Genomic DNA, 21,737 nt, shown 5'->3' with positions numbered 1-21,737 from the left:
ATCTAGTCGTAGTGACCTGGAAAATCATGATTTTACTACAGAATGTATGTTGTAAAAATAAAACCCCAAAACCCATGACAGAATTGCACTTTTTTTTCCACAATTTCTCCGCACTTGGATTTTTTTTCCAATTTTTCGGTACATGGAGTGTTAAAACGGATGGTGTCATGCAAAAGTACAACTCGGCCTACATTCTTATACAGCTATGTCAACGTAAAAATAAAAAACAAGTTATGGCTCTTGGAAGAAGAGTAGGAAAAGACGAAAGTACAAAAATGAAAATTGGCTGTGGCGGTAAGGGGTTAGTTAGTTGAGTTTAGATCTCTGCATTTAAACTCCACTTTAGCTTCATCTTTATGTTACAATGCACTAAGAATAAGGCAGGTATTTGATACGGCTTCTCTAGTCTTGATGTATCTTCCAGGATATAATTTGATTTATAGAAGATGAATAAACCAGTTACAGAAAATCAACATCACAGCAACATTGAACAGCTAATCAAATACCGGTGCATTACGGAGCGGGAAGATGTGTTGCTGGTCGGAATCATATATCAGCAACGAGCAGTAAATCTATTAACACTGACAAATCTACCAATCCACACAGTCAGGAAGATTAGATTGTTTTTTATTTATTAAAATGTGGTTTGTTACTGAATTATCTAACAGCAAATTAACCTGTTTCATATGAGTTACTGCTCATTATAAATTTCTGCATCATTACGAAGACATGTGGTTCTGTACTTGTAGTCAGGGTGCTTAGTCGTGAAGCTTCCCAGTGTTAAATGAAACCGAATGAGAGATTTTTCTTGTATATTTACAATGCTGTTAGAAAGTATTGACCGCTGAAGTCAATCACTGGCCTTAGAGGTGATGCGTGCCTATATGGATGTGACCACTGAGGCTGAGAGATTGGCTAAAAGGGAAAGAGGTTTCCAAAAATATCTTGCCTAGTGGGCTTCACCAAAATTTGTCCTGCCTGGTTCTTCTTAATGAGCCCTGTTACTATACACTGCCGAAAAAAATAAAGGGAACACTAAAATATCACATCCTAGATATCACTGAATAAAATATTCCAGATCCAAATCTTCATTCATTACATAGTGGAATGTGTTGAGAACAATAAAACATATCAATGATCAATGTAAATCAAATTTAATATCCCATGAAGGTCTGGATTTCGAATGATACTCAAAATCAAAGTGTTCTCCTTACCCTCCCTGAGATACTCCATGCTCCATACTCTCTCTTTTGCCATCTCTAACACTAAAAGAAGGGTAGAGAGAGCAGTCAGAACTGAGCAAGGAGTAAAAAAAACTACTTGAAAAAAATAATAACAACAAAAGATCATTTTGATATATTACATTTCATTTTATTAAATATAGTCACCAAACAAGGACAAATATGTTAAAACCAATATGACAAGACACAATAAAAAAAGAAAAACATATAATAAAAACCAAGGGGGTCAGGTCAGCATACACAACACCACCAGTAATTGTCAGATGCAAATGCTACGAATTTTAATCCTATAGTGTGGGACACTAGGAAAGCCGGGAAGCCAAACTACAATACTGAAAATAAATACAAATATAAAGTGCCGTGCACATGCATTATTGCTGATTTGTTATTATATTATTGCTTCACTGCTATCCCAGAGACCCCCACCAAAAGTATGGTCAGCAATCATTATCCACATAAGGAGTATTGTCAGTAGCAAGAGGATATACTGGATAAATTCTAAAGACAGGTGATACTGACCGGAGTTCATGCTGCATATGCTGGCACCGCCACAGCACACACCAAGGCGCGTTTCACACGTTGCTTCGTCAGGGAGTGATGGAGGACTCGGCCTGCAGCTTGATAAAGGATATAGACACTCTGCAGCAGCAACATGGCAGAACATTTCATATGAAAACTATTTACAAAGTTTCTTAACTTTGCATTTAGAAAGCAAATGAACAATGGCCTTTAAAGAGAACCTGTCACGACAGTTTTGGAACTGAATCTAGTAGCATTTCTGTACAGGTCATAGTGTTAGATCAACAATAAAGATGATAACTGTTTTGTAATAAATTTAGAGAAATCAAGCTTTGAAGCCACATGCATATTAGTCTGGAAGAGGATTGAGGCATGCAGATGCACTCAGAATGCGTTGACCCCTACCCCTCAATGTACTTCTAGGTTATTTTGCATGTGCCTTCAAAGCTTGATTTATCAGAACAAGAACATCAGATTACTACAAAAACTCTAGTTTTATTTGGAAAATCATCCTGGCAGATTGCCTTTAACATCTAGAAATTAAATGGCTAAAACTAACTAGGTGACAAAGCAGACAGCAAACATATAATGTGGCCTCTCTCTTTGCCTTCTTAGGTCATCTGATGAGTTTAATTAAGATACTATGGATCAGGTGATCCTAAGATAAAGACCTGGATCTCAGATAGGTGCCCTTGAAAACATGAAGATACTGAGTAGGCTCATTGGGCGATTTCATCATATTTAATGATAAGAATATCTCACCATGCGGTGTTGTGCTTGTCATCAAAATAATGAACAAAACAAGACCCTGTTATAAGCCAATGCAAGATCTCTGTGATCTTTGGATCTTCCATACTACAGGCCTGACATACCATTGTGGCTTTTGCTATGATATAAAGTACCGTAACTTTTCTTTTAATGTATCCAAATTATGACAATGCATTTTCGATCTGAACCAGATTTTTCATCAGACATATATGTATACTTAATACACCCCCCCCATATCTTCATATTGGGACCTTCTAAGTCAGACTCAGGCAAACAGCGGCCTGTGGACCCCATCCGGACTTTTGGCTGTTGGAAAACAGTGGTTTACTGCCTGAGAGTTGGGGAAGCTCAGTGCCAAATGGCAACATATTTCCCTAAATTGGTGTCTATTTCAACAATGGTGGAGCAGTTGAGCCTTTACTGTGGGGGCATCATAGTGTGTTCCTAACTTTGGGGGTTTCATACTGTTAGTATGATGTCGCCGCAGTCAACCAATGTGGCAGAGGGACTGTCTTGTGACAACATCATATTGTTTAGGGAGCTGTAAGGGCATTATACTGTGTGGGGAGGACTGTACTGTGGATTACCATACTGTGTGGGAGGGTGGACTGAGGGTGTATCCTGTGTGTGGGAGTGTGGTGGGGCATCATACTGTGTGTGGGGGAACTGTACTATAAGCAGCCATACAGTGTAGGGCGTGGAAGGCATTATACTGTGTTAGGGGGCTCTGTGGGGATCACACTGTATGGGGAGGGCTGTGGGGAAATCATATTGTCTTGGGTTCTGTGGGGGAATCATACTGTGTGGTGGGCATCATACTGTGCGGGGGCATCATAATGTGCGGGAGAACTGTTGATCAATATATGAGGGCTGAATAATATTAATGATTTACTGTTTTGAATAAACTTTATAAAAATCAGTCATTTATATGGTTTTGTTTAACTGCTACTGATAGAAATACACATTACAATAAGCCCTATCCTGTATTAGTAGTAGCAGCGAGTCAACATATTTAATTCTGCTTAGTATTAAGAGATAAAATTAATACAATTTAATATGATAATTGTTAAGTCCTTCTCAGTCCCTGGCTTACTAGAGGTAGGGATCCCAGTGAAATGACACGCAGCACAAAAGGTTGTGTGATCATATACAGGGGAAGCCCAGGAGCACGTCTGACTCACTGGGCTGTACCCCCTCCTTTTATATAGAAAAAAGTTAAACATTTTACAGACATGCGTACAAGCGCTCATATCTCACATCCTTATACAATAACAGTCTATACTAGAGATAAGATTCAATTTCTGGTATGTAGGTAAAAGGTTACAACACAGAAGGAATGCGTCCATAAAAGGAAATGTCAACTTTGCTTAAGTTATCTTGAAATAAGCCAGCTGTTTCAGGAGAAAGACACAATGGATTCTTTCAGTCTGATCTCCACAATTCCCCCCTTTGACATATTCTTTTATTTATTACCACAGGGCTAAAGACAAAGCCTTTATTTTTGGTATTACACATGTACACACTTATATTATTAATAAGAGAATCAAATCTAGTATTAATTCTTCTATCGCAAATTATTTTCTTCTTTAGCAGTATATAAAAACAAAAATTAGTACGGTAATATTAATTTATACTCTTGCATCTATTACACAAAGTTTATCTGTGCATACTGAGATACCCTTGAGCACAATCTGGAATAGTACGTATATGACTACAATAATCATAACTATATGTATTATGCTCTGCATAATCCCAGCAACCCACCCACCGATCCCTCTGAACCAGCTGGCTGGGTTAAGAAAAGAAAAGGTATCTGACCACCAGCTATCCTTATTCTGGTCATTATCTTTGTCATACTGATCTCTGAGTCGTTGTACGTCCTTTAATTTAAATGTCATACTCATCAGATTCATTACAAACCAGGTTCCCCGGTTTGCTTGTACAATCACTTGCATTACCTTGAGGGAACAACTCAGAATGTTCCCAATTTCTATTGTGTATGTATCTTTCCAATACTACAGGTTTGAAGGCATCAGAGGAAGGGACGGTTGTACTGAAACTGAGCTGTAGATTTTCAGTGGGGACCTGTCCTAGATCAGTTAATCCAGTCTTATTCCTAGGTACCCATTTTCCTCCCTTGAATGCTAAATATTGTAGATGTGTATTACTCCCTGAGAGATTACCCTGCCACCAAGGAAATTCTACCCATCCCACAATTGGTATGGCGATTGTAGTATTCCACAGCCTAGCATTACCAGTTTGGTTATTGGCCAGTTTGTCTGAACAATTAGGCCAAGCGAATATTTCTTCTGCTGATACGGGAACTGCTAGAAAAGGTATACTTGTGGCTGATACCGGTGAATGGGTACAGATACAACAATCTGTCAGGGTTTGTGTATTGTTTAACAAGTCATGCACTAATTTTCTATGATGTTGTACGAATCTATTGTTCAAAGGGGTTAGAGAATTTAGTCTTTCCCATGCCTTTGTCGTGGTTAATACTATTAACATCAATATCATGAGTTTTGTCCTGCTTTTTTGCAATGGCTTGCATGTATCCATGATGCCTTTCCTTCAAGCTTGACTGATGTAGGTGTTGTCAACAGGACTTGGAAGGGTCCGTCAAACCTTGGTTCTAGAGCCTTTCTGGTGTGTCTTTTTACATAGACTTGATCACCTGGTTCCAACTTGTGACTTCCTTCAATGTTGTCAGGATCTGGAAGGGAAGCAAAAACTTGTGCATGCACCTTAGTTAATTGTTTCTGAAGATTTTGCACATAAGAAGTCAATGACTCAATATTTAACACAAGTTGCTGTGGAAAATAACATCCTAAATTGGCAGTCCTACCAAACAAAATTTCATATGGAGACAGTTTAGTCTTACCCCTTGGGGTATTGCGTATTGAGTAAAGGGCCAGTGGAAGGCATTCTGTCCAAGGCTTTCCTGTTTCAGCCATGGCTTTCTGTATTTTTAATTTTAAAGTTCCATTCATGCGTTCCACCTTACCAGAACTTTGAGGATGATACGGAGTGTGTAACTGACTTTCAACACCCAACATTTTCAGTACATTTTGAAATATTTCTCCAGTGAAATGAGTACCCCTATCTGACTCGATCACTTCAGGGAGACCGTAACGGGGTATCAGTTCGGCAACTAGCTTTACAGCAGTGTTTTTAGCTGAAGCCTTCCGAACTGGATAGGCCTCTGGCCACCCTGAGAACATGTCCACACACACCAACACATACTCATACCCATTACTTTTTGGCAGCTGGATAAAGTCTATTTGTAATCGCTGAAACGGATAGAGAGGTCGGACGTGGTGCTTCATAGGGGTCTTTGTCGTCTGTCCGGGATTATGTGCCAGGCATATAACGCATGCAGCACAATAGTCTCTTGCGTAGTTGCCAAAACCTGGAGCCAACCAGACTTGCTTTGCCAGTAGTGTCATTGCATTTGCAGACACATGAGTAGGGTGGTGCAGTCCACCAACTACAATCGGGTACCAGGCTCTAGGTAGACATATTAGTCCATCTTTCTTCCAAATTCCTGCTTGTTCTTCTGCCCCTTCCTTTTTCCACCTGTCCCTCTCCTCTTCTCCTGCATCTTCCTGTGCTTGTCTCAGTCTATCTTCAGTATTTTCTGTGAGGTTTACAGTATGAACCTGTCGTAAGGGTTTGACTGCCGCTGCTTTGTCTGCTTTGTCAGCCCTATCATTTCCCCTAGATTCCCTAGTGTCGAGTCTCACATGTGCAGCTACCTTAATTACTGCTACTTCTTTTGTTTCTTGTGCAGCCTCTAAGATCTGTTTGATCAAAGAAGCATGTTTTACAGGTTGTCCTGATGCTGTCATGTAACCTCTAGCTCTCCAGATTACTCCAAAATCAAACACAATACCATGTGCATACCTAGAATCAGTGTATATATTAGCTGTCTGATTCTCAGCTATTTTTAGCGCTTCAATCAATGCTGTTAGTTCTGCTTCTTGTGCAGACTGTTTTGGTGGAAGTGGTTCTGCTTTGAGAGTTTCAGATTCTGACACAACTGCATACCCTGTATGGAAGTTACCTGTGTCATCTGCAAACCTACTACCATCTATAAACAGCTCTAAATCTGGATTTTGAAGTGGTGTTTCGGATACATTGGGTAAGCCTGCTGTTTCTTGTAAAATGAGCTCTGTACAATCATGTGTGTCTGTAGGGAAAAAATTTGCGTGTGGATCAGTGTCCTTATTCCCCCCTTCAGACTCGAGAGGTAGCAGTGTTGCTAAATTAAGAGTCTGAAGCCTTGCAAATGTGATAGTAGAGGGGAGCAGCAAAGAACACTGTAGCCGCAAATGTCTGGCCATGGAAATGTGTTTTGGTTGGACCTGGTTTAATATCCCATAAACATCATGTGTAGTTTGAACTGTGAGTGGATGCTCTAGGACAATTTCTGATGCTTTGTCCAACAATAGTGAGACAGCAACAACTACACGTACACAGGTTGGCGCTGCTCTAGCTACGGGATCTAACCTTGCTGAAAGATATGCAATTGGTCTTTGTTTCCCTGCATGCTTCTGGGTAAGAACTCCTGTAGCATGGGAATCAACTTCTGCAGCCATAAGCTGAAATGGTTTGGTGTAGTCTGGTAGCCCTAACGCTGGAGCTGAAACAAGGGCATCTTTTAATTGTTGGAACGAAATCTGACCTTCTTTTGTCAACAAATAAGGTTCACTTTTTACGCAGTCATACAGTGGTTGCATTAGTTGACTGGCATGTATAATCCATTGTCTACAATGAGACACTATTCCTAAAAATGCTCGTAGCTGTTTATGATTTCTAGGCTCATTCATCTGTCTTATTGCTTCAGTTCTTTGAGGTGTAAGATGCTTTTTACCTTGAGAAATGCAATGACCTAGAAAGACCACTTTGATCTGACAAACTTGTAGCTTTTGTCTATTCACTTTACACCCTTCTTTTTCTAGAAAACATAGTAAACTCACAGTGGACCTTTCTGCGGTTTCTAGATCTGGGCAGCAAAGTAGTATGTCATCCACATACTGCAAAATTACTACCTGTGATTCAGGTTCAAACCTTTGAAGAACTGTTTGTAGGGCATTTGAATAAAGAGTAGGGGAGTGTATCATTCCCTGTGGAAGGCGTGTCCACGCCAACTGTTTGCCCTTAAATGTAAATGCAAACAAATGCCAACTATCTTGGTGTAAAGGAACCGAGAAAAATGCATTTGAAAGATCTATTACAGTAAACACTTGAGAACTGGCTGGTATCTGTGATAGTAACGTATGAGGATTGGGTACAACTGGGGTGATTGGATCTAGAACTTTGTTTATTTCTCTTAGATCATGTACCATACGATATTTGGGCATAGAACCCTTATCAAGAGTTCTCTTCTTGACTGGATACAGAGGAGTGTTAGCAGGTGATTGTATCTCTACCAAAACTCCTTTCTCTCTGTATTCCTCTATCTGTTTTGTAATTGCTAGTTCCTGCTGGGCACTCACAGGGTATTGTCTGAGCTGTGGGAGAACAGTTCCTGGTTGCACAGATAATTTTACAGGAGAGATATGCAATAATCCCACATCAGTGTCACCCTGTGCCCACAGTGTTTCTGGGATCATTGAGAGGTCTAGATCTGTGGTGTACTCTTTTTCTTCAGTATAATCCTCAAAAGCCTGAATTCTGACATATTGTTCTAATGTTTCTGCATCATCAGGGATAGTCAACATAACTGTGCCATCGTCCCTAAAATTGATGTTAGCTTCTAATTTCTTTAGGACATCAGTTCCTAACAAACATGTTGGGGCACCTCTGGCATACAAAAATCTGGATGCAAAACATTTAGGTCCTAATGAGACCTCTAGGGGCACAGTATATGGCAGTGTTCGAATTACCCCATCATAACCCTCAGCAAAAGTTGTTTGTTCTGAAATATCTTCCGGATTCGGAAGAAAATCTTGATTCAAAATTGAGGAAGTTGCACCTGTATCTATCAAAAATGGAATCTCTCTCCCCCCCACATTCACCTGTATAATAGGTCTTCTAGCTGGTAGGGAAGTTTGTAACACATCGAGTCAATCTGAATCTGGTATGGAACCATCTATGATGGTAGATTTCTGCTGGTTGTCCATTTGGGGAGGGTTATTTCTGGGAACAAATTTGCCTGACTTTATATCTGCCAACTTCTTCCTGCACTCTCTTTGAAAATGACCTGGCTTTTTACAGTAGTGGCAAGAAAAATTGTGTCTCACTCTTCCTCCTGTATTAGCTTGTGCTATTCTAACAGGCTTACGATTCTCTCTCATATCCATGACTATTCCTAAACATCGTTGTTTCACAATATTTGGTTGTTCAATTGTTCTCCAATCTGGAGTAGAGGATTTAAATTTTTCTCTGATTTTCGGATCTAGCCCCTCTATCAATTGTTTTGTAAAAAGTCTCCTTACTGAAGCATCAGTCAAATCCAATCCTTCATCCCTAAAGCTATTTTCTAGTTCTTGACTATATTCTTCAATACTTTGCCCAAATTTCTGCATAATCACACCTGTAGACCCCCTTTCCCTCTGTTTTCCTCTCATGAAAATTATTAATGCCTCTGTGAACTGGGTACCTGATGCTTCTGTCTGTAAGGCACCCCCTTCTGCCACTGGTCTATTGGGCTGTAGGTGTGTCAATAATTCCTGAAAAAGTCCGGGGGACATTTTCATTCTACATAATTCTTCCCCGTCCGCCCAGACCCCAGCATGAGTCTGCATGATTTGTTGTATATACTGCGCAAATCGGATAGGATATTGAGTGGGATCAGGCGCATTATGCAGGAGGGACATACCCTCAGCAGGGGACCAAGGAAAGTATTGTCTGGTCTGATGATATCTGGTGTTCATTACCCCATCAGCACCAGGTTCCCTAAAGGGTCTTGGTACTACCCTAACAGGGGCAAGTACAGCGCCATATCTAGGTGTACCACAGGCTAGGCAATCATTTCTCCAATCTGGATTTTGTTGTCCACAGTGTGAACATTCCCATCCTCCTACCCCACCAAGATTGGGATACAAGGCTGGAAATTGTTTTCCTCCTTCTGCTCTTCCAGATGGTACAAATGATTGGGCTTTTGGATCTAGGTAAGGTGGCGGGATTATGTCACAACTTTTTCCCTTCCCCATGATCCATTTGGAAGTGTCTGGATCGTACTTCCAATTCTCCTCTTTAGCTGTTTTTGAGACCTCTATCATACAATGTATGATTTCTTCCCACCCATTGTCTTTGATAATTCCACCTCGTTCTTTACTCAGTTTTTCCCATTCTGTACTGAACATAAGTGCTTCTGAAATTCCCAATTTTTCTCTTACCCTCCTAATCTGCCTTCTGACTATCTTTCCACATCTTTCCTGTATGATATCTGCTGCTTCCACTTGTCCTAAGACGGTTTTTGTCTGTTTATTTCCCATTTTTCTTTTTCAATATTAGCTATGACTACCCTAGGTGACGTTTGGACAACCACTTCCTCTGTTGGTGGCGTCTCGTTGCCTTCTCTCCTAGGGAGCTAAAATATTGAAAGGCTCGTCTGCTCCATTTCTTCTAATATGCAGGACGTACTTAAGTGCTATTATGCACGCAAACAGACTCAGCAACACCATACAGATCACAAAACTTTCTGTGTCAGTTAGCATACTTGTCCCAGGCTCATGATTCCGCGTCCTGGGCTCATTCTATCAAACCTTATCCAGAAATGAAGGAGGTTTAAGCACTTAATAAGAGTCAAGCATGGGCGGAGAAGAAGAACGCAACCACATGACCCAGTTAGGCTGACTTCCATGTATAAGGCTTATACCCCAACTATTTCGGCTTATTTTTCTACGCACTTTTGCTCTTCTTTCACAACATACCACAACCTTCACACTGTTCACACACTGCCAGGGACAGGACTCATAAATCTATACAATATGGTAACCCGAGTTTTATAGGTATCTACTCACTACTAGACTAACCCAGCGTGACACGGCTCATAGAGATCTTTCGGATAATACAGGGCAGATAAAAGAGAACTAATAATGTCTCTTACCTGGCCAGGTTTTGCAGTTCATTTGCCGTCTATTATCCCAGATCTCCGTTGTCCGTATCCGCAGGTAAATCTCGAGCAAATACTCTCACCTCAGGTCCCTGTTCGGTGCGCCAGAGTAATGTTAAGTCCTTCTCAGTCCCTGGCTTACTAGAGGTAGGGATCCCAGTGAAATGACACGCAGCACAAAAGGTTGTGTGATCATATACAGGGGAAGCCCAGGAGCACGTCTGACTCACTGGGCTGTACCCCCTCCTTTTATATAGAAAAAAGTTAAACATTTTACAGACATGCGTACAAGCGCTCATATCTCACATCCTTATACAATAACAGTCTATACTAGAGATAAGATTCAATTTCTGGTATGTAGGTAAAAGGTTACAACACAGAAGGAATGCGTCCATAAAAGGAAATGTCAACTTTGCTTAAGTTATCTTGAAATAAGCCAGCTGTTTCAGGAGAAAGACACAATGGATTCTTTCAGTCTGATCTCCACAATAATATTGAGCAGAATTACTTTCAGTCTATTGGTTCTGCCTCCACAACAGTCTCTTATATGGCCCCTCAGGAAAAATAATTGCTTACCCCCTGTTCTAAGCCATACAATCTTCCAAGTTTGATAGCATTCTTTCACATCCATTCTTCTCATGTACTGGTGGAATTCGGGCATGTTTATTCGTTTTCATACATTTTCAGGTCAATTCAGGACTTTACCTAAACAAATCAAGATCTTAATGTTGTGGCCATTCAGCCGTTGAGATGTAGACTTGCTTTAATGTTTTGGATCATTGTCTTGCTGCATAAACTAATTATGTTTCAGCTTCGTCTTGCTGACAGATGACCAGACATTGTTCTTAAGAGATTTCTGGTACAGTGCACAATTCATAGTGGCAAGTTGTCCAACTAAATATTGATGTTCAGCTCCGGAGGCGGTAAAGTCTTCCATCAGTATCTCCCAGCATGTTTGGCTGTTGGTATGATCTTCTTAAAGAGGTTGTCTGTGTTTATGATAATGATAACCCATCAGTTGCATAGGCACACGTAAAGACAAGCTGGCAACACTGCTAATAAGAAGGTCGTGCTTAAGGAAATGACAGTAATCCTATAACATTGTAGTGGGGACTTCAGCACAGAAGAAGACGAGAGTAGTAAATCTTGCTATATAAAGACTTAATTCCAATCCAGCACCACAAGAAAGACAGATAAATATTGTCCAATGTTTCGACCAACAATAGGCCTTCATCAAGGACATCTGTGTATTTTCACACTGGATATAAGGAGTGGCAAACCAGAAGATAATTTCACTTGAGGAACAAGCATTTTGCTAGTTCATCGGGTGACAATCATTGTATTTACACTGCATAATTATCGTGAAGTCACCATTTCTAGGAATGCTCCTTCATGATAATCATGCAGTGTAAATGCACCTATAGTTTTGACAGTGCAGTGATAGAAAGACCTTTATTATCTTCCTAAACAGCAAAGCAAGTACATCACATTGCAAAAGTAAACTGTGGACCATTTGGACACCAACTGAACACTTCATGCTTCCATAGCCTAACACACAGGACCTCAAAACAATGCAGAGTTCATATCATTCCTCATGGTGCTTACCCAGATAGGCTCCGGTGTAGAAGATATATTGAAGCAGATCGCAGTCCATGGAGGGATCTGGCTGACTCCTGAGCTGAAACCATGGAAGAAATAGTGGAAAAATTCACTAGTCAACACTAAGAGCCTGTAAGACTTGAAAGGCGTATACCCGGGGTCTTTATGTTATTTTATGCTATCTTTATTTTTTCTTTGTTTTTTTGCCATATTTAGCCTGTTTGTTAGGCAATCCCTGCTTATGTTGCGGCTGTCTGACAGACGCGAGACATGCAGCCATAGGGACTCAAACATATTATTCGAGGACACCCGAGATACGTGGATAACACGAAGCATGCTTGGATAAGATGTTATCCGAGCATGTTCGCTCATCACTAGTTACTTCTCATTGTAACCCTCTGATAATGTGGAGTCCTGCTGTAAACTCTCCCTGAAAGGACAATTAATTATCTAAAATAGCCCTAGTGGCCACTGTTAAAGTTGCAAGATTTCCAATTTAGTTTTTTGTTTTAAATTTGGATCATGATATGAAAAGTAAAACATTGCCAAAATGTGAGACATGTAATAACTGACAGTCTGCTATCCTAGTCTACATGTCTCACAATAGTAATACCCTCTTTCATTTAAAATAATCTCTGGAGGCAGATTCTCAGAGAAATCTACATCCAGCCCATAGATCTTAACAGCTCATTTACATATTAAGAAAAATGTGAATTTCTCTTGAATAACACGTTGGAGCACATACATTAAGGTATCATTTATTCAACCTCCTGTGACGAACGTGACCATATCGATGGTTTAAGAGGATTGATCCTACTGACAGATTCCTTTTAACCACCCCAATGTGTTCTTTCTGATTTGCCATTATGAGAATGCAGGTAATCTTACTACAGAAAGCTGTGTTCAGGGTCTGTAAAAATAAAATAGCTGCATCTGTTTTGCAAAAATACCAAAATCATGTATAACCTTGAATTGCACCAATGGGCGTATATCCGAATTCACCATTGTTGCCCATTATAAATTCCTTTGTTGTAAATGGTGGTGACTGGTGATGTGCAAGCGTGCTCAGATAAGGTGTCCTAATAGAGTATTTTGGCATGCTCGAAAAAGAAATGCTTGAGTCCCTGCGGTTGCATGTCTCTTGGCTGTTCGACGGCTGCAACATTTGCAGGGATTGCCTAACAAACAGCTAATCCCTGCATATGTTGCGGCTGTCTAACTGCCGAGAGACATGTAGCCGCAGGGACTCGAGCATTTTTTTTCGAGCACGCCAAAATACTCCATTAGGACACGAGCCTGCTTGCTCATCACTAGTGGTGACGTTATTTTGAACAAAACCAACTCAATTTTCCTACATTTGTTCATGTATCTATGGTCGGGTGAAACTGTTGGTTTATCAAAATGGCTGAAATGATTAAAAATAATTAGATATTGTGATATTCGGAATTACATTGATGATAATCTATTTGAATGATGAGACATTTTATAACTATGTCTTGAAACCATTTTTCAAAGTTGAGTCCTATGACCAAAAGACTATGAATTATGAATGGCTGTACGTATAAATATCTGTCAGCCGGCCTTCGCTTTCTTAGCGCCTTTATTGATTGCTAACGTTAAAAAAAAAAAATGATGGCTGTAAGGAAACGTACATATCTAGAAGATGCTTCCAAGCTAAAATTACATCTCAATTACACTGGTGAAAATCAATGAAAATAATGTACTGTGTACAAGCGATGTGGACTGGTACAGGCCTCTTGATGAGGAACACTTAATTACACATTAAAACACTTACTCTGGCAAGGTCATTTGTGATTTACTTTAATGAATCTTGTGAAATAGCATTAGATATGATTTTACATTTCCCTGGAGCTGAAAACTGCAGTGTAAAATTACAATATAATGTCACTGCTTGCCATATACCATACATCTAAGGTGATGCACAGCATATTATAGGAATAATACAAGTCGCTAAGGATTTCTGCAAATCTGCAAAGACAATTTAGACTGAAGGTAATATTCTTTGTAATACAAAAATGTAAAAAATAAAATGTTAATCCTCAGCTCAGGTCATAAAAGACTATTTCAACATACACAACTAGGCATGAGCGGCACCGTGGAAGTTCTGGTTTGTTGGGCTCAACCAAACTTTAGTCCAAGAGTTCTGTTCATGTACCAGAACTCTACCCAAAGTTTAACCAGAACCCGAACCCCACAGAAGTCAAAGGAGAACTTTTTTCTCTCTCTCCTCCCTCTTTCCTCCCTCCCTCTCTCCTCCCTCCTTCTCTCCTCCCTCTCTCTCTCTCTCTCTTTCTACTCTTCCTCCCTCTCTCTTCCCTCTCCTCCTTCTCTCTCCTCCTCTTTCCCTCTCTCCTTCCTCTCTCTCGCCTTCCTCTCTATCCTCCCTCTCTCTCCTCCCTCTCTCCTCTCTCCCTCTCTCCTCCTTCTCTCCTCCCTCTCTTCTCCCTCTCTCCCTCCTCTTCTCCCTCTCTCCTCCCTCTCTCCTCCCTTTCTCTCCTCCCACTCTCCTTCTCTCCCTCTCTCTCGTTCCTCTCTCCTCCCACTCTCCTCTCTCCCTCTTCTCTCTCCTCCTTTTCTCTCCTACCACTCTCCTCTCTCCTTCTTCTCTCTCCTCCTTCTCTCTCCTCTTTCTCTCTCCTCCCTCTTCAGTGAATATACATTATTCCATTACTGAGAGAGATTACAGTTGGTGCTTTTAAAATCCAATGGAAATACACCACAATATAAATAATATCATATTACTATAGGTGGATATTCACAATCAAAGCACTGAGTAACCTACCAAGAGGAGTGAATATCCAAATAAAGATGTTTTTTAATTCATCTTTTTTTTCTTTTAGTTTATTAATATGTATTAATTAAAAGACATTAAAATATTGGTAACCTAGGCACAAAAAAAGTTCACAATAAAACATATAGGGAATGGGTATAATGTTAATAATGGTGTAATAGTCTCTAAAAATGTATAATAGTCTATATATAGAAGATATAGCAAAAAAGTTATAATAAAGGTGAGTGGTAAATACATTGATTATCAAATACATGAAAAAATAAATATAGTGATAAAATATTAGCTTATATCAAATAAGACACCATAAAGAACGAGAACAGCACAAGCTTAGAGACCCCAATACTCTGACGTACGTTTCGTTCTGAGGCTTTGTCAAGGAGCGAGGGAGGAGCTAGAGGCAGACATTCTGCTGCAAGTTCTCCTGAAACATCAGTTAGAGTTCTCCATAGAACTTTATCATTTCCTTTCTCAATAATGGGAAATTCCGTATTCACTGACAGATTTTATCTGTGAATTGAGACTTTTGAGAGTGAATGATCAGTCTTGGAGGAAAAAGATTTTTCTGATAAGATATATTGCAAAGTTGCTTCTTTTCATGTGTACGATAGATTTATAGAAAAAAAACCCTTTATGGCAAAGTACATTTGCTAGGTTAGCTAGAGATAGGGGACAGATAGAGAGAACTTTGACTGCAGGTTTGTTTGTTTGTTGTCTGTTCTTTTGGAACATGCATATTATGAGTCTATCTATCGTCTAGCTATTACTATGCTGAATGATCACGCTTTTCCCCATGTAGAGAAGCAGAGCTGTATTGTATGCACTAACAACTTCCCACTGATGCTCCCCCTCTCCTCTCACAACGTGAGGCTGCAGCATCATCTCCCTCCTCCCCCTCTATTTGTACTTACTCTTTGTTACTAAAGACAAGCTTCCTACAGACACAGAATGTCTCTAAACTTTTATAGAAGGAGTGCAAACAGGGATCGGTGGACTGCAGGTGGAGGAAAGTAAGGAGAAACCTACCAATCAGTGTGGGGGAGGGGTTATGCAGAGCTCATGAATATGGATGACTATCTGGCAGCAGCTAGTCCTCTAGTGATAATCTCCTGCTGATAAAACAGTAATTTTAACAAAACTACAGCAAGCAGCCTAGTAAGTGACATACTGCTGGAATCAGGGTCTCTTTCTCCACATTATTCTGCTCTCAGATTGGGTGGCAAAAGCCTATAGATAGTCCCTTTTAAAAATTGGCAAAGAAGAGTAACATTTTCAGTCTTCAGTTACCTCCTGGAAGATCCAATGGAAAATATTTCCATCAGTCAAATTCCCTTAAAATATCATTTGTTTTGAGAGATGAAAAAAAACAAACTCTTCAAAAACCCAAAAATGTTATATTACAGAAATACAAGCAAAAGGTTTTTAGACGAGGGACTTCTATCTTTACGGTCAGTTGAGGGGATTTATAATCCAGCAGAATTTATAAAAGGCATATGGGAGTATGGTTGGCTAGCCGTGGTTTCTATCTATCCCTGTTATTTCAGAATTTTGACTTAATAAATGGTGTTAAATTCAGAGGGCATAACAAGGAACAGCCAAACATATAATATCACACAATCTATGATACAGATTCAAAACATACTTTGCAATAGGTCTGAATGTTAATAGTGACAGCAGATGACAGACTCCTAACTAATAACACCCAATAATGGCTGCATCAAGGCCAGTAACACAGTCCAACGATGGGGCCCAGTTGCCGCGGTTGTTGGCGCACTTGCAGAAGCCGTTGGAGCACGTAATAAAATAGGAACAAAATCCCCTCAGTAGCAGTTCTCTTATTAAGTCCTCAACAGTTGAACCACAAGTCCCAGCAATGGCTACTCACTCCTTGATGTATCAGGTTTGGGGATCACTCCTTTATTGGGAGACCAGCTCTTATCCAGCCATGAACACGGCTTCCTATGTAATTATTATTATTATTATTATTGTTTATTTATATAGCACCATTAATTCCATGGTGCTGTACATGAGACGGGGTTACATCAAAATACAAATGTCACTTACAGTAAACAAAACTAACAATGACTGACTGGTACAGAGGGGCGAGGACCCTGCCCTTGCGGGCTTACATTCTACAGGATTATGGGGAAGGAGACAGTAGGTCGAGGGTTGCAGTAGCTCCAATGGTGTTGAGGTGGCCGTGTGGTCGTTACAGGCTGTAAGCTTCTTTGAAGAGATGGGTTTTCAGGTTTCTTTTGAAGGATCCAAAAGTAGTGGATAACCGGATGTGTTGGGGCACTGAATTCCAGAGGATGGGTGATATTCGGGAGAAGTCTTGGAGGCGATTGGATGAGGAGCGAATAAGTGTGGAGGAGAGGAGGAGGTCTTGGGAGGACCGGAGATTACGTGAGGGAAGATATTGAGAGATTAGTGTGGAAATATACGGAGGAGAAAGATTATGGATGGCTTTGTAGGTCAGTATTAGTAGTTTAAACTGGATACGCTGAGAAATTGGGAGCCAGTGAAGGGATTTGCAAAGAAGGGAAGCGGAGGAGTAGCGAGGAGAGAGATTAGTCGGGCAGCAGAATTAAGGATGGACTGGAGGGGTGCGAGAGTGTTAGAAGGTAGGCCACAGAGGAGTATGTTGCAGTAGTCGAGGCGGGAGATGATGAGGGCATGCACGAGCATTTTGGTAGAGTGTGGGTTGAGGAAAGGACGGATTCTGGAAATATTTTTGAGCTGGAGGCGACAGGAGGTGGCGAGAGCTTGGATGTGCGGTTTGAAGGACAGGGCAGAGTCAAGGGTTACTCCGAGGCAGCAGATTTTGGGCACAGGGGAAAGTGTGATTTCATTTATTTTGATAGATAGATCAGGTAGGGAAGATATGCGAGATGGAGGAAAGATAATTAGTTCTGATTTGTCCACATTGAGCTTGAGGAAGCGAGAGGAGAAGAAGGCGGATATGGCAGATAGACACCCTGGGATTCTGGAGATCAGAGAGGTGACATCTGGGCCAGAGAGCTAGATCTGAGTGTCATCGGCATATAGATGGTACTGGAAGCCATAGGACCTTATGAGTTGTCCCAGGCCGAGTGTATAGATTGAGAAGAGTAAGGGTCCTAGGACAGAGCCTTGAGGGACACCAACAGAGAGGGGGCGAGATGAAGAGGTAGTATGGGAGTAGGAAACGCTAAATGTGCGGTTGGTAAGGTATGAGGAGATCCAAGATAGGGCAATGTCTTTGACCCCAAAGGAAGAGAGGATCTGTAGTAGGATGCAGTGGTCAACTCTGTCGAAGGCAGAGGACAGGTCTAGGAGGAGGAGTATAGAGAATTGTCTGTTAGCTTTGGCTGTAAGTAAGTCGTTAGTAATTTTGGTCAGGGCAGTCTCAGTGGAGTGGTGGGGAAGGAAGCCAGATTGTAGGTTGTCGAAGAGAGAGTTATGTAATGCCGTGCTGTCAAGTTTCCTTTAAGTTCGTATTTATAAAATGAACAAATATATCTCCATAAAGCTATATCTGAATAATTAATACAGCTATATCTAATTATTCACTTAATTAAACCTATCTGAAGATGTCACCTATCAAGCTTTTCCGTGTCATGTCAGCATATGCAAAATATACACTGAATAATTTATTTTGAAAACATTAATGAAAGAAAATAAATAAAATTAGTAAAATGCGCCTGCCGGCAGATCATAGCTGCTTACCGCATGAACACCTAGATGTTTATCACCTCACTGGCTTTGACTCCTGGTTGTTAAGTGCAATGTAAAGTCATTTAAAGTAAAGATATTTATTTGTGTTAAAAGAAACAAATCTGGAGGGCGTCTTTTCCTCTGATTGCTTGTATTGTACCATATTGACTTATTTATGATGTGCCTTTTTTTTCCATAGGGAATTAACTGGTACCACTGGAAAGGCCACGAGTTCTCCATTCCATTTGTTGAGATGAAGATGAGACCTTACAACCAGCGTACAATGAAGAAACGTTCCCTTCATCTCTGATCTTAGTTGACCCATTATTCGACATATTCCCCCTCACTATTCCCCACACTGTTGGACCTGCACAAACACCTACACAACATATTCTTTTCCCCTCAACGATCATGTTTTAGACCAGTGGTGGCCAATATTTTTTTTTTTTTCGGGGGACCTTGGCATCTACAGCTATTACGAAGGTTGAATCACCATAAACAACTGCCAATGGTCAACATGTTGCCCACCACTGTTAAATCTAACATTGATACATCGTTTTTGCAAAGCATTGATGTTATCCAATGTTCTCCAACCCTGCACTTTCCTTACTCTTGACATTCTTTATTGTATAAAATATTTCCCCTTGTCCATTATAATATATTATTAAAAATATTTCAACACACCACCCCAGCCTTTCAGCACCTCGGAGACTTCTCATGTATCCCTTGTCGAGAAGACTGGCCTCCACCCAGCCAGCTGTCTTTTTCTTGTCCACTGGGGCATGGTGCTGTATAATTGTCTATTTACTTTGCCCTTTATGGAACTTCAAACCCTTTTAGAACCCAGCAAACTTTTTATCTACTGTCAAGAATAATTGTCTTGCTAACGATTAATGTGCCAAATTTTTAGCCCCATATCTCTTGCACTTCCAAGTCTTTTTAATCACTGGAGATCTCTTTTTAAAACATTACCTGACATATGCAAGAGGAGGAGGCTTCCTTTGTAGCACTGAAGACACAGAAGCAACCCAGGAACCTTTAGTGACCCTTTCCTATACTTCCATCTATGACCGCACCCATCATCTAGGTTATGTAGGAGATCCAGACCTTCTCATATATGCCATTGATATTTTGCATTGGCCAAAAAAAAAAGCACACCAGTGCTTTATTGCCTTACAGCATAGAGGTGTCACCGATTTGGCCAAATTTATTTCTTACCAGTAGCCCCCCAATTTTTTTTTTTCAGGGGTGGTGGGTGTTCTTATTTTTTTTAATATTTTCAAATTAGATTTATGCCAGCCCCTACATTAGAGCCAACTCATATGCGGATACCCGACTTTCTAAGAAACTGGAGAACATAGTGCTACGTAAGGTGGCACGACCGGTAAGGATATAGGATGCATTAAGGATGACAGAAATTTGGGAAGCAGGTCCTAACTGCCAAACAAGAGACTACTGAGAGGTGCCTGCCAAAAGGGTGAATTGCCCTGTGTAATCTTGTATCTCTAGTCCTGGATGCTGTTAGCTGATGTATAGATCCTTTTTTTAATGCATTTTCTATACGTTATTAAAAGATTCCTATGGGATGATATGTGTGTCAGAGTCTCTTTTCTGAGAGTTTGAAGAGCACCATCAAGGCCTCGTGAGATCTACAAAACATCATTTCACTGAACCGTTTTCCATTCAGAGGATCTTGTTCTCCCTGAGGATCTTCTCGGGCACAATGAGAAATACTCCACGGCCTTCTTTATATGTTCCATTTACTTTTAATTCAAAAAAGCATTATTTTGTGAATTCCATTATAATGGTTTCTCATTAGAACGCTGAACTGAATTATAGATTGGCAGGATTTTCTTTGAGCGGAAAGTCCTCAAACACCATCATCCCCATTAGTGCTTGGGAATATGAAAAAAATGAATTTTAGAAACTGGTTAATTGTTATTTTGCTGTAGCAGTTATCATTTATTATTAGTCCATAATTAGTGATTTTTTTTTTATGGTTAAATTTACTGTCTTCTGAAAAGCAGTTATCCAGTGGGCAAGTTTATATATATATATCACTAAACTATTTCTTATAGCACACAGTCTAGCCAGCAGGGCCAGGACAAGGTATTTTGGGGCCCTAAACAGATAAAGCCAAAGGCGCCCCCCACTCCGAAGCAAAGGAATGAGTCAGAGACTAAGGTAACACGTCCCCTAACACCCCCCATCCCCCACACAACCACTTATTTCATGTCCTCCGCACAGCTCTTCATTTCCTATCCCCTGCACAGCCCCTCATTTGATGTCGCCCACCCAGGCTAATCCAGGCTGCCCATCCACTGCAGCCTCTGTCTCCTTTTCTATCCTAGACAACAGCGGGCATTGGACGGAGCGATCCAGTGACATCATTGTACAGTCTGATGTCCCTTCCTTGCGTCATCTCCAACAGGACGTGACCCGGAAGTAGACTGCGATCTGATTGACTTCCAGCAGAGCAGGCAGCTGATTACAGCCGACGGCACTCACTTTAATTATATTTGCATCTTATAGTTGCGAATACAATTGAGTGCAGAGAGTGAGCAAGTCACTGCCACTGTTCACCTGAGTGCCTGCTCCCCGGCAGCTCGTGTGCTGAATGTCTGCGGTCGGAAGAAGGGGCTAGGCAGCTGCAGGCATTCAGCAATGTCAAGTCTTATTTTTTACAAAGTGCACCTTTCTTTGGAGAGGCAGGAGAAAGCACCATAGGTGGGTGCCTACCCTGCCTAGCCCGTGTCCTGGACCTGCTAGCCAGTAAAGATTCTCTTGGAGGAAAGTGCCAAACCTGTATTGGGAGACTTAAAGTGATTGTGTGGTGCAAACAAGTCATCACCTTTCTATGGGATAGGGTATAACTTATAGATCATGGGGGTCAAACTGCTGGGACTCGCACCAATCAGCAGAACTGAGAATGTTGATCCACAACAGGACACTTTTAGCCCTGTTACAAAATAAGGTGACAGGTCAGATGTCTCACCACAGATCCATTCATTCTCTATGGGGCTGGTGGAAAAGCTCAAAG

At 40.7% G+C, this 21,737-nt stretch overlaps 1 protein-coding gene across 3 annotated transcripts in view; it reads left to right on the top strand.

Annotated features, from left to right (window-relative positions):
* TNR (tenascin R) overlaps positions 1 to 20,288 on the top strand; it is a 492,944-nt gene extending 472,656 nt beyond the window's left edge. For all 3 annotated transcript variants that reach the window (XM_077278440.1, XM_077278441.1, XM_077278442.1), the window contains one exon: positions 18,897 to 20,288. In XM_077278440.1, the coding sequence (XP_077134555.1) occupies positions 18,897 to 19,007 (111 nt within the window). In that variant the 3' untranslated portion in view covers positions 19,008 to 20,288. The remainder of the gene's footprint in view (positions 1 to 18,896) is intronic.
* Positions 20,289 to 21,737: the final 1,449 nt, after the last annotated feature.

This window comes from Ranitomeya variabilis, chromosome 8, assembly GCF_051348905.1.
Source record: "Ranitomeya variabilis isolate aRanVar5 chromosome 8, aRanVar5.hap1, whole genome shotgun sequence".
NCBI lineage: Eukaryota > Metazoa > Chordata > Amphibia > Anura > Dendrobatidae > Ranitomeya > Ranitomeya variabilis.
This window is presented reverse-complemented; position numbering and strand designations above follow the sequence as displayed.